This window comes from Theropithecus gelada, chromosome 2, assembly GCF_003255815.1.
Source record: "Theropithecus gelada isolate Dixy chromosome 2, Tgel_1.0, whole genome shotgun sequence".
Classification (NCBI taxonomy): Eukaryota; Metazoa; Chordata; class Mammalia; order Primates; family Cercopithecidae; genus Theropithecus; species Theropithecus gelada.
In genome coordinates, this window is record NC_037669.1 from 90671340 (window position 1) to 90683423 (window position 12084).

The 12084-nt window shown below is 50.8% G+C and overlaps 1 protein-coding gene across 8 annotated transcripts in view; it reads right to left on the reverse strand.

Annotated features, from left to right (window-relative positions):
* Positions 1–863: 863 nt before the first annotated feature.
* DAG1 (dystroglycan 1) overlaps positions 864–12084 on the reverse strand; it is a 75977-nt gene continuing 64756 nt past the window's right edge. For all 8 annotated transcript variants that reach the window (XM_025375320.1, XM_025375312.1, XM_025375318.1 and 5 more), the window contains one exon: positions 864–5675. In XM_025375320.1, coding sequence (XP_025231105.1) covers positions 3276–5675 — 2400 coding nt within the window. In that variant the 3' untranslated portion in view covers positions 864–3275. The remainder of the gene's footprint in view (positions 5676–12084) is intronic.

Below are 12084 nucleotides of genomic sequence, written 5' to 3' on the forward strand. Positions count from 1 at the left end.
CTCTGGGTCTTGAAAGCTTTGAGCAGAGGAGCAGGGGGCATGGTAAGGAGCCAGTGATGGCAGAGTTGAGCCCAGAAGAGGCACCAGTTGTTCTGTGACCAATCACTCGATTCTGCCCCTTTGCTCCTTGAAATACAGCAGCTGCATCTCCTGCCGCCCACACTCCGGGCAGTGTCCTAGGACAACCCATCTGCCCCTTCCTGGGCACTGAGTCATGATCAGCCTACCCAGCTGGCCTGTCCATCGCAAGCCAGACACTGAAGGTCACCCCCAACCCCCAGAACCTACAGGTCAACCAAGGCAGAGCAGCCTGGCCAGAAACTATTGTTCCCACCCCGAGGCCAACACAAACCTGCCTTGAGACTACCTGGGAGACTAGCCATTCCCAAGCCCACAAGACAATGTGGGCAGGAGCTGGGGTAGAGCTGCAGCCAGAGGCATCCCTAGGTCCCCATCTTCAGAGACCTGGCCTGAAGGACCCCTACCCAGGAGATACAGGGGCTGACCCACTCTGGGGCAGAAAACCTGTGACATCTTTCCCACCATCCTCCTTCCCAGCCAGTCTCACTGGGTTATCTGCTATTCCCCACCCCTTACAGATGAGGGACTGAGGATGAAGGAGACTTGTTTTAGCTGGCTCACAGGCAGAAGAGGGGCAAAGGGGGCATTACATGTTGGCAGTTTCTGGAGTGCACACCCAGCCCTCCCAGCACAGAAATGGTAAGGCTTACGTGGAGGCCACTGGGCCAACCCCAAGTGGACCTGGCTGAGTCTCCTCTTCGCTCTGTCACATGAGCCCCCAACCCCTCATGTCCAGGAACCTCTCCAGATGCCAGGGAAACAGATGCCCAGAGGCAACAGCGTTGTAATAAAGACACTGCTTTTATTTAGTTTGATATGTTTCTTTACAGAATGCAGAAAACACATCTTAAAATCATATAGAAGGAAATAAAAACACATCAGTGGTTGGTGAACACTTGAACGTGAGATTGGCTCTCCATCTCACAGAGTCCAGCGGCCATCAGCAGCCCAGCACTCAGGGGAGCAGGCTGCCTGCAAAGGCATTGTTGCTGTTGTTATTCTGTTCACTGCCCCATCGCCTCCAGTTGCTATGGCAACCGGCCATTCTGGGCCAGCCACGTCTCTTGCATGGCAGTGCCCAATGGTGGAGTTGCTAGGGGCAACGGAGCTGTTTGGAAGGCCTTTCAAAGCCCTCACCTGGAACATTGGGAATTGTTTATTTTTTGATGAGGTCATCAGAAATAATCTCACCAGGTCAGATCCCACTTGTGCTCCTGTCTCTGGGGGCACCAAGGAAACTCTGACTTGGAGGCATGAGCCCAGTCACCAGTGGTCCACTGAGCCTGCATTTACAGGCTCCCCCACAGGAGCACTGCTCAATCCAGAGTACCCCTGGGGACTGGGGCAGGGGAGAGGGGCTGGGCCCTGTGGGAGAAGGCGCAAGGGGAAATGCCCTCTGGAGAACAGTAGGACAGAGACCCCTCCCCTCCTCTCAGCCCTCCCCTCCTGAGGCAGCACACACCAATCCTCTGCAGAACAGTCGATATGGCTTAGAAGTAGCTGCTCCGTGTGCAAAGGGAGCCTGGGTCCACCCACCCACCCACCCTCAATCAGGGAAGGGATACATTATTGCAAAAGGCATTCCTCCCTAAAAGGTACCCAAAATAACTCTCAGACATCAAGAAAAGTCATGCTCAAAATGGTTTCTTCCACAGGAGAATCAAAGCAGAGTGGGCGCCCCTGAGTCATGGGACAGAGATGCAGATGGACGGACGGATGTTCTGCTAAAAAAGGCAAAAGAACCCCAGTGTAATTCCAGAATTTAAACATTAGGAAAAGTAGGGGGAAAAAATCAAAATAAGCAAAGCCGTCAGTTCCATGGAATCAACACTAAGAGCTCGTACAAACTGCTGTAAGCATCACCATTTTTAATCTTTTTAATAAAACAATTTGAGGCTGTATAAAAACTTTAGTAAAAAATTAGCTTTGAGAGCTCACAGATTTTTTTATTATGAACTATTGCTGGCACTCCTCCCCAGCCACCAGACCTTTTCCAGTAGTTCAGGCCCAAGGCCTGGGACTGGAGTGCCAGAGAAAAGGGATGGGGTGGGTCCGGGTAGGGTTGTGGACTGTTAGGACAAAGCGGCCAAGGTCAAGTGAGGAAAGAGCATCACATGACATAAAAATATTGCATCTTCACCAAAATGTCCCCCACTGAGTGTTTCAAAAAACCGTGGTATTCCTTTTAGGAGGAAAAAAAAAACCAACAACGCACACACAGAAGGGTAAAACAAAATAGGTTGATGTGGTCGAGACCTTCGACCTCCCGGGTGACCCCACAAGCAGCTGGCCCATCCTGGAGCACCAAAGTTGGGGGCCACAGCCACCGCTGCCTCTTGGAGTCCCTTTTTCATGGAAATGAAGACCCCTTGGTGGTGGGCCACTAGTGTACGTGGGCTGGAAGTGGGGATGTCCATGGCCCAAGAGACCCCTCCAGCTTCCAGCCCCTGGCAACAGCGGGAGAGCAAACCCAGCACCAAGGACCTGGCATGAGCCAGGGCCGGGAGGCCCCCAATCAGGCTCTGGAATATCAGAGCAACCAAGTTGACGTAGTGTGAAAAAATAGGATTCCTTTGATAAAAAATACTGTCCCTTGGTCTTCTCTAAGTTTGAAACACCCTGGGAGCTTATTTTTAGCAAAGCAATTCCCCATACCCACCCAAAAATTATACATACAAGTTTAGGTAAACAGCAGATTAAATGTAAAAACTTAACCTTAACTTCTGAAAGTCCTTTGAATTTAATCTTTAGTTACTGTTTTCCATGTTACATCCTGCAGCTAGACACACGTGAATAGAAAAAACAGTACAGTTAGTGTTAAAGGCAAAACGCAGAGAGCCAGGGGGCCACCTGGCACTGCCTGCGAGTTCATTCATGGTTCCTCGCTCCCTCCACCTCCACTCCACATGGTGCTTTCAGAGCCAGCCATCAAAAACGAAGCGAAGAATTCTCTATGAACAAACCAAAAGCTGTTAGGCAAAAAATAAAAATAAAAAAGTCCCCAAAGTCTCTCCAGCTGCTTTGGGGTTTAGGAGGACCAGAGAGGGCGGGCTTGTCCAGGCCCGTGTCAGTGCGTGCTAGGTCAGGTGTCGGCTTCCGGTGGGTGATGGTCTGCAGGCCACCGGTCTCCACAGACAACACCATGTTGTCTCCAGGCCCCTGCCCTACCCTGCCTCCACCCAGGCGCTTTCGGGTTAAGGAGGGACATAGGGAGGAGGTGACCGGTATGGGGTCATGTTCTTGGGACGGGAGCCCTTGCCCTCCATGGGTGCTGTGAAGGGCGGTGGGGGCTGGTAGGGAGGCGCATTGGGATCCTCATCCCGCAGGGGCGTGTACTCTCCCACGGTGTCCTGGTTCAGAGGAGTGGTCTCGGGCACACTCTGGTTGGGGTACTCGGGAGGGGGTAGGGGAGCCTTCTCCTCCTGCAGAATGAGTGGCATGCTGGAGGAGGGTGGGGGCTTGGAGTCGTCCAGTTCGTCCGCAAAGATGATAGGCACCCCCTTCTTGATGAAGGTGGCCTGGTCCTCAAGGGTAAGCTTGCCCTTCCGCTTCTTGCGGTAGCAGATCATGGCAATGATGCCAGCAATGAGCAGGATGGCTGCGACCACCACGGCCGGAATGACTGTGTGCAGGTAGACATCATCCTCACTGCTCTTCTCAGGGTCCCTGTCAGGCACCTCTGTGGGCGGCGCCTCTGAAGGCACTCTCCTGGGTGGTGCCACAGGAATAAACTGTAGGTGCCGACAACTGCCAGAGCCCATCACAGCGATGCTCGTGGCCTTAAAGTCAGGCTCTAGGGCGTTGGAGAAGGCAGGCCGAGGTTTTCCATCATCCTCAGCGATCCGGCGGCTCAGCCCAGCGATCTGCTCTTTGGGGCAGGGCTCCAAGGGCAGTGTGTTGTTGGTCCATTCCACCACGATGGAGCCCCGGGTGATATTCTGCAGGGTGACGGTGCTACAGTTTCGGTCTCCAAAGGCGAAGGCCAGTTTCTTTACCAAGGCAATCTTCTTGTGGATGTCATTCAACACCAGTGCCGGGTCACCCACAAACTTGGCCTTGAACCTTGCAGGAGCCCTATCCCCTTGGGGGCGCCTATGGACGTGGATCTCGAAGGCATCCACAGCCGACAGGCCCCCCTTGTCTGTGGCATGCATGAAATACTCGTGTTTGCCCACGTGGCTGCTGTCGGGAAGGCCATACATGAGCTGGCTGTTGCTGTTGAACTGTACCCAGGACTTCTCGCCCACCAGCTGCTGCTCCCGCAGTTTCAGGGTCAGTTTCAGCTTGTCAGTGGTGGTGTCCTCATGGTCGTAGAAAGTGTCTGACGGGATCTTCACCTCAAAGTAGGTGCCAACCCAGGCATCTACCCTGTCAATATGGTTCTTGAGCTCTGGGCGCTGGTTGGGTTCTCCGCCACGGGGCACTCCACTGGTGGTGGTGCGAATACGAGTAGGCGGTGAGGCAGTTTCCAATCTGGTGATAGGAACTTTGGTGGTGACCCGGGGCACTGGCCGGGGTGTCCGTGGTTTCTTGGTTGGCCTGCGAGTTGTGGTGGTGGAGGAGTCAGTTGAAGGCGTTGCTGGTTTTGGTGTGGATACTCGTGGCTTCTTGGTGGTTGTGGGAGGGGTAGCAACTGCAGTAGGCTCCACATAGCCAGGAATGGTCATCGTTGGGCGAATCTGGCCAGGAACTGTGGTGCCAGCTTCTGACACCCGAGTAGGCTGGATGGGGCCTAGGGTTGGGGTCTGAATAATGGCGCCTCGAGTCCGGATGGTGACCGTGGGTTTCCCAGGAACAGGATCCCTGACTGGAGGAGCCATGGTCTCTGTTGGAGGAGCAATGGCTGGAGATGTGGGTGTTGGCACGATCCTGGATGGGGGTTCCTGGATAGCCGTGGTTGGGGGCCCAATGGCAGTGACAGGTGTGGGTGTGGCATGGATCTGCCTCCGGATGCGTTTGGGAAGAGGGGGCTTCTTATTGGCGATGTGCCAACCCACCACAGGGTAGCCAAGCTGAGCAGACATAGCACCCTCCCTGGCAGGAGCCTCCACACCACGAATGTCAGGCACACTGTTCTGGTTCAGGGAGCAGCCCAGCTTCCAGGAGAGAAGGGCCCCATTCTCCACCACCTTTTTTGCATTTCCCGGGCCAGCCATGAAGGCCGACATGTCAAATAGTCTGTTATTCACCACCGGCATTAATTTCATATTGTGAAGCTCTACTTCTGAGAAGCTCCGCATCCTGTGCAGGAGGTCAATCCTTTGCTTTGGGGTCATCTTGGTGAGGTCGGCATCCAAAATCACCGTCAAAACAGTCACAGATTCATCCACAGCACAGGCAGATGATATCACCTCACCAGGGTCTGGGAAGGCTGTCCTCACTGACTGCAGCTCACTGTGGTCTTCAGGGTAGACCTCAATGGAGAACACACTGGAGGTCTGGGGGATGTGACTCCCGTTGGCCCCCAGCCGTGCAGCGCTCACCGAAATGTAATGCACACCCTTATCAGTGTCAAGGGGGAGGCCCTCCAGGGTGTGGCTCTGTGGGTCCCAGTGCAGCCAAGATGGCAAAGCCTCCTTCCCTGCTGCTGATACCTAGAAGAGACACAAGCATAAATTAAAAGTACTATTGTCACTGCATAACCTGAATATGATCGCAACAGTTAACTTGAATTGTATGACAAGCTTAGGGTGTAATTCAGAATGCCTGCTGGGGAAGCTAATTGCTCTCCCCTAGAGAGACACAACTGAGTTTCTTTATCTGTCACAAGACTAGGGCTATGAGATGGACTAGCTTGGGAGGCAAATATCTCACCCAAGGTCACACAGTGGGGAGACAGCAGTGCTGGCACTCAAGCACATGTCTCATTCCTGAGAACTGATGCCATGGAGCTCACGACTGTTGTGGATTTTATAACAGTGACACACCCTGCCACCTACTTGCCCATTCTACCTGCAGAATCAAATCACATCCCAGCCCTCAGCAATCCTTTCCACCCTTGCCTCAGACTTCTCCCTGACCCTCTGCAGACACCACATCTTTGCTCAGGTCACATGCCTGGCCTGGAGGATGCCTCCTGCCCCAAAGTGGAGATGCATACAGGTCTGGGTACAAGGGAGGGTTCAATGCCCTGAAGGACTCACTTTACATCATCACGTTACATTCAAGTATAGTGGGGCACATTTGTGTAGCAAAGAAAGTTAGTTGTATCTAATGTTTTCATTTACCCTGCTGCTCAAATCTTAAAACAAACTGTGGTGCCCAGGGAGCGGGGACTAGAATCAACTATTCTAGAATAGTGCTTATTAAAGGAATCCCAAGGAGCTCTGGTCTCTCTAAAAGAGAGAGGCTCTATAGTCAATCAAGTACAGGAAATATACAGAGCCCTCTTCTGCCCTTGGAGAGACCAAGCACAGAAGCAGGCCTAAGGAGCTCATCACCTTATTCCAACTCAACAGCATCTCCCAGACTTCTTTCAGTGTGGAAGTCCCTTTCCACAGAGATAACTGGTCATACTCAGAGCACCCACGGAAATGCCACCATAGAAACCTCCACCATCAGCTGACAAGAGGAAAATATGACTTGGCTCTTGCCCTGGCCCCATGTGTGGCTCCTCTCACTTTTGGGAAACACCTACTCCTGCCCCAGTGCAAGAAAGGTGACACCCCCCATTCTCTGGTTGGCCTGAAGGCACTCTCATCTCCATTGTCCTATAACAAGTCCAGAGACAAAGTGGCCAACACACAGTACATCTCACTGCCAGCCTTAGCCCAAGACTGCCCTTCATAGCCACTGCTTGTCAATAGAGTTCATTCATGGTTCCTTGCTCCCTTCACCTCCACTCCACATGGTGCTTTCAGAGCCAGCCATCAAAAACGAAGCGAATAATTATTCTCTATGAACAAATCAAAAGCTGTTAGGCAAAAAATAAAAATAAAAAAGTCCCCAAAGTCTCTCCAGCTGCTTTGGGGTTTGGGAGGACCAGAGAGGGCGGGCTTGTCCAGGCCCGTGTCAGTGCGTGCTAGGTCAGGTGTCGGCTTCCGGTGGGCGATGGTCTGCAGGCCACCGGTCTCCACAGACAACACCATGTTGTCTTCAGGCCCCTGCCCTACCCTGCCTCCACTCAGGCGCTTGCGGGTTAAGGAGGGACAGAGGGAGGAGGTGACCGGTGTGGGGTCGTGTTCTTGGGACGGGAGCCCTTGCCCTCCATGGGTGCTGTGAAGGGCGGTGGGGGCTGGTAGGGAGGCACATTGGGATCCTCATCCCACATGAGGATCCGCCCCTGTGGCAGGAAAGCTAAAGCCATGACTGTTGGGTTCCCCAGTGGCTCTGGTTCCCTGAGCTTCCTCCTGCCAAAAGACAAGGTACTTGAGTGATTTGGAAAGGAGACCCCAGGCTTGTCCCCAGGTGTCAGGCAGCAGCAGCCTTATCAGAAACTAGATAATTTCCCCCCTTTAAACTAATTTAAACAGATTTCCTACACTCAGCAAAAACGTATTGGAAAGCTGGGCATGGTAGCTCATACTTATAATCCCAGTACTTTGGGAGGTCAAGGCTCGGGAGGATTGCTTGAGGCCAGGAGGCATTAGAGACCACCCTGGCCAACACAGCAAGACCCCATCTGTATTTATTTCAAAAAAAAATTTTTTTAAACCATGAGATGACTGACATTGTTAGGAGTTGTTATTATTGGGCCAGGCATGGTGGCTCACCCCTGTAATCCCAGCACTTCGGGAGGCCAAGGTGGGCAGATCACCTGAGGTCAGGAGTTCAAGACCAGCCTGGCCAACATGGTGAAACCCCATCTCTACTAAAAATACAAAAATTAGTCGGGTGTGGTGGCGTGTGCCTGTAGTCCCAGCTACTCAGGAGGCTGAGGCAGAAGAATTGCTTGAACCTGGGATGTGGAGGTTGCAGTGAACTGAGATCATGCCACTGCACTCCATCCTGGGTGCCAGAGTGAGACTCCATCTCAAAAAAAAAAAAAAAAAAAAAAGGAATTATTATTATCGGGGTTATCATTTCCTAATTGCTCTCTGAGCCACTCATTAAGGGTCAGCAAATTGTGTTTCTTTTGTGATACCACATTCCATCAACTATAAGATGTGCCATCATCTAATTAAGAATCTCCCACCCTGTCACTCACCATCAAACATCAGAAATGTTAAAATATCTGTAAACATGGGTATCTTCAAACTCATGAAAAACACTAAATATATTTTTCTTCTAAAATCTTTTTTAACTATAAAAATCACACTTATTGGCTGGGCGTGGTGGCTCACGCCTGTAATCCCAGCACTTTGGGAGGTTGAGGCAGGTGGATCACTTGAAGTCAGGAGTTTGAGACCAGCCTGGCCAACATGGCAAAATCCCATCTCTACTAAAAACACAAAAATTAGTCAGGCATGGTGGTGCACACCTGTAGTCCCAGCTAGTCGGGAGGCTGATGCACAAGAATTGCTTGAACCTAGGAGGCGGAGGCTGCAGTGAGCAGAGACCACACCACTGCACTCCAGCTTGGATGACAGAGCGTGACTCTGTCTCAAAAAAAAAAAAAAAAAAAAAAAAAAAAAAAAATCACACTTATTTCAAATGTTTTGGCTGAAAAACCTAAGCTTTACATTTTCATTTATGTTAAATAAGAAAACTGCCACATCCGTATGTAAACACATAAAATAAAGGTTGAATGCTCTTGTTTTGCAAAACAAACAAAAAAAACCACCCATGAAGCAAATAAGTAAGGCCCATGAGACTTTACAGGAGTGTGACAGGAGTAGGGTCCTGAGAGGTGGAGAGTAGGTGAATTAGGGTGTGGACCCCGGTTTTTGGTCACCTGAGGGTTATTTCCTAACTCTATTCCATCCCAGTGGCCACCAGTAGGACAGGAGCTCACATGGCAGAGGGAGGATGAAGAAAGGTGACAGGGAAGGCCTGGAATAGAGGTCTGGGTAAAGTCAACCAAGGAGAAGCCACCTGCAGAGGAGACTGAACAAGGGTGAGAGGGACTAGAAGAAGCTCTAGAAGTGGGAGCCAAATGGCTGGCTAGAACCACGGGACATTCCTGAGTGGCTAGGTGCTCCATCAGTGTTGATAAGTCAGCAGCCTGGTGCCTCTGCAAGTTTGTCTTCAACTACACAGGGCACTTTTTGTTTTGTTTTGTTTTGTTTTAGACAGAGTCTCGCTCTGTCACCCAGGCTGGAGTGCAGTGGTGCGATCTGGGCTCACTGCAGGCTCCGCCTCCCAGGATCATGCCATTCTCCTGCCTCAGCCTCCCAAGTAGCTGGGACTACAGGTGCCCGTCACCACACCTGGCTAATTTTTTGTATTTTTGGTAGAGACAGGGTTTCACCGTGTTAGCCAGGATGGTCTCAATCTCCTGACCTCGTGATCTGCCCACCTCGGCCTCCCAAAGTGCTGGGATTACAGGCGTGAGGCACCGCGCCCGGCCACAAGTGCACTTTTTAACAGAGAAAACAGAGAAGGGCTTCCCAGCCTGGCTCACTTCCTATTCTGCTGACCCCAACAGCCAAAGTTCTGCTATCAGGCAGTTCCTACAGAACAAACTCAGGCCATTCTATAGGAAGGCTCCCACAGCGAAGCCATCCTTGGAAGTCATACACTTATTTTAACTATGCCAAGTAACTTTAAAAAATGTTAATATCATGTAACAAACAACAAACACTAAAGGAAACCTCAGGTTTCACCAAAGCAAGTTATAATGCTCAATTTCAAATTGGGAGATGGGAGATGAGAAATGAGCTTTACTTTGACTACTGAGAACAAATTATTTCACTATTTTATTTATTTATTTATTGAGACAGAGTCTCACTCTGTCACCTGGGCTCGAGTGCAGTGGCACGATCTCAGTTCACTGTAACCTCTGCTTCCTGGGTTCAAATGATTCTCCAATTTCAGCCTCCTGAATAGCTGGGACCACAGGTGAGTGACACCATGCCCGGCTAATTTTTTTTTCTTTTTCTTTTTTTAGAGATGGGATTTCGCCATGTTGCCCAGGCTGGTCTCAAACTCCTGGCCTCCAGTGATCCGGCTGCCTCGGCCTCCCAAAGTGCTGGGATTACAGTTATGAGCCACTGCACATGACCAAATTATTTCACTATTGTCTACCCATGGCTTTTGCAGCCATGTAAAGTTTACCCATGTCTTTGGAGCAAGTCATGTCAGAAAAACAGAGCTGATATGGTTCACATACCGCCCAAATCTCATGTCAAATTGTTACCCCCAGTGTTGGAGGTGGGGCCTGGGGGGAGGTGACTGGATCTTGGGGGCGATTTCTCATGGATCGTTTAGCACCATCCCCCTAGTGCTGTTCTCATGATAGAGTTCTCACAAGATCTGGTTGTTTAAAAGAGTGTAGGCTGGGAGCAAAGGCTCATGCCTGTAATGCTAGTACTTTGGGAAGCTGAAGTGGGTGTATCAATGAGTTCAGGAGTTCAAGACCAGCCTGGTCAACAAGGCGAAACCCTGTCTCTATTAAAAATACAAAAATTAGCCAGGCATGATGGCAGGCACCTATAATCCCAGCTACTCGAGAGGCTGAGGCAAGAGAGTCGCTTGAACCCAGAGAGCGGAGGTTGCAGTGAGCCGAGATCGCGCCACTTCACTCCAGCCTGGGCAAAAGAGCGAAACTCCATCTCAAAAAAAAAGTGTGTAGCACCTCCTCCAGCCTTCCTCCTGTTCTGGCCGGCCGTGTGAAGTGCCAGCTCTCCCTTTGCTTTCTGCTATGATTGGAAGCTTCCTGAGGCATCCCCAGAAGCAGAAGCCACTATGTTCCCTGTAAAGCCTGCAGAACCATGGGCCAATTTTAAACCTCTTTTCTCTATAAATTAGCAGTCTCAGGTATTTCTTTATAGCACCACGAGAACAGACTAATACAAGAGCCAAGCCTTTCCAACCTAGTCACCTGCTTTTCCCTCTGCAATTTTGGCTCCCCAGAGTCCTGAAGTCCCAGCCGTTATCTGGCTGCAGGACAGGTGTCTAGAGCTACAGCCCAGAAGCAGGCAGGCACTCCACGGTCATGGGTACTACTCAGGAAGAAAAAGTATTAACCTGAATGTTCTAAAACCCCTGCATCTCCAGCAGTCTTGGTACTGGTGACATCAGGCCCAAGCAGCACTTTCATTGGCAATGATTCTTTATATACATATATATATATATATAAAAGGGTCTCACTCTGTTGCCTAGGCTGGAGTTCAGTAGTGTGATCATGGTACATTGCAGCCTCAACCTCCCAGGCTCAAGCAGTCCTCCCACCTCAGCCTCCCAAGTAGCTGGGACATAGGCACATGCCTGGGTTATTTTTTTTTAAATTTTTTTATTTTTTGTAGAGACAGGGTCTCATTATATTGCCCAGACTAGCTTTAAACTTCTAGGCTCAAGCAATCCTCCTGCCTCAGTGTCCCAAAATCCCAGGACTACAGGTGTGGGCCACCATGCCCAGCCCTTAAATATACATTTTTTGAGCCAGGGTCTCACTCACTGTCACCAGACTGGAGTGCAGTGGTGCAATCACAGCTCACTGCAATCTCAAACTCCTGGGCTGAAGTGATCATCCCACTTCAGCCTCTTGAATAGCTGGGACTACTTGAGCCAGGTGTGTGCCACCAGGCCTGGCCAATATTTAAAAACTTTTTTGTAGAGATGGGGTCTTGCTATGTTGTCCAGATTGGTCTTGAACTCCTGGGCGTCAGTGATCCTCCTGCCTCGGCCTGCCAAAGTGTTGGGATTACAGGTGTGAGCCACCATGCCCAGTCATGATTCATTTTAATAGAAGGGCTACAGGAAGCAAAACAAACCTAATTTCCACAAGGAACCTAGCCAAGTCACAGGCACACTGGCACCTCTGCATTTTCAAGGCCATTTGGGGAAAACCCCTACCTGGAAAGTCTGAATATGCCTGAAGGTTTGGCAGCATCCACAGTCCCCAGAGGATTCCACTAGGAGCCCCACCCTCCCAAAAGGACTCAGCTCAGGGCTTAGCTCATC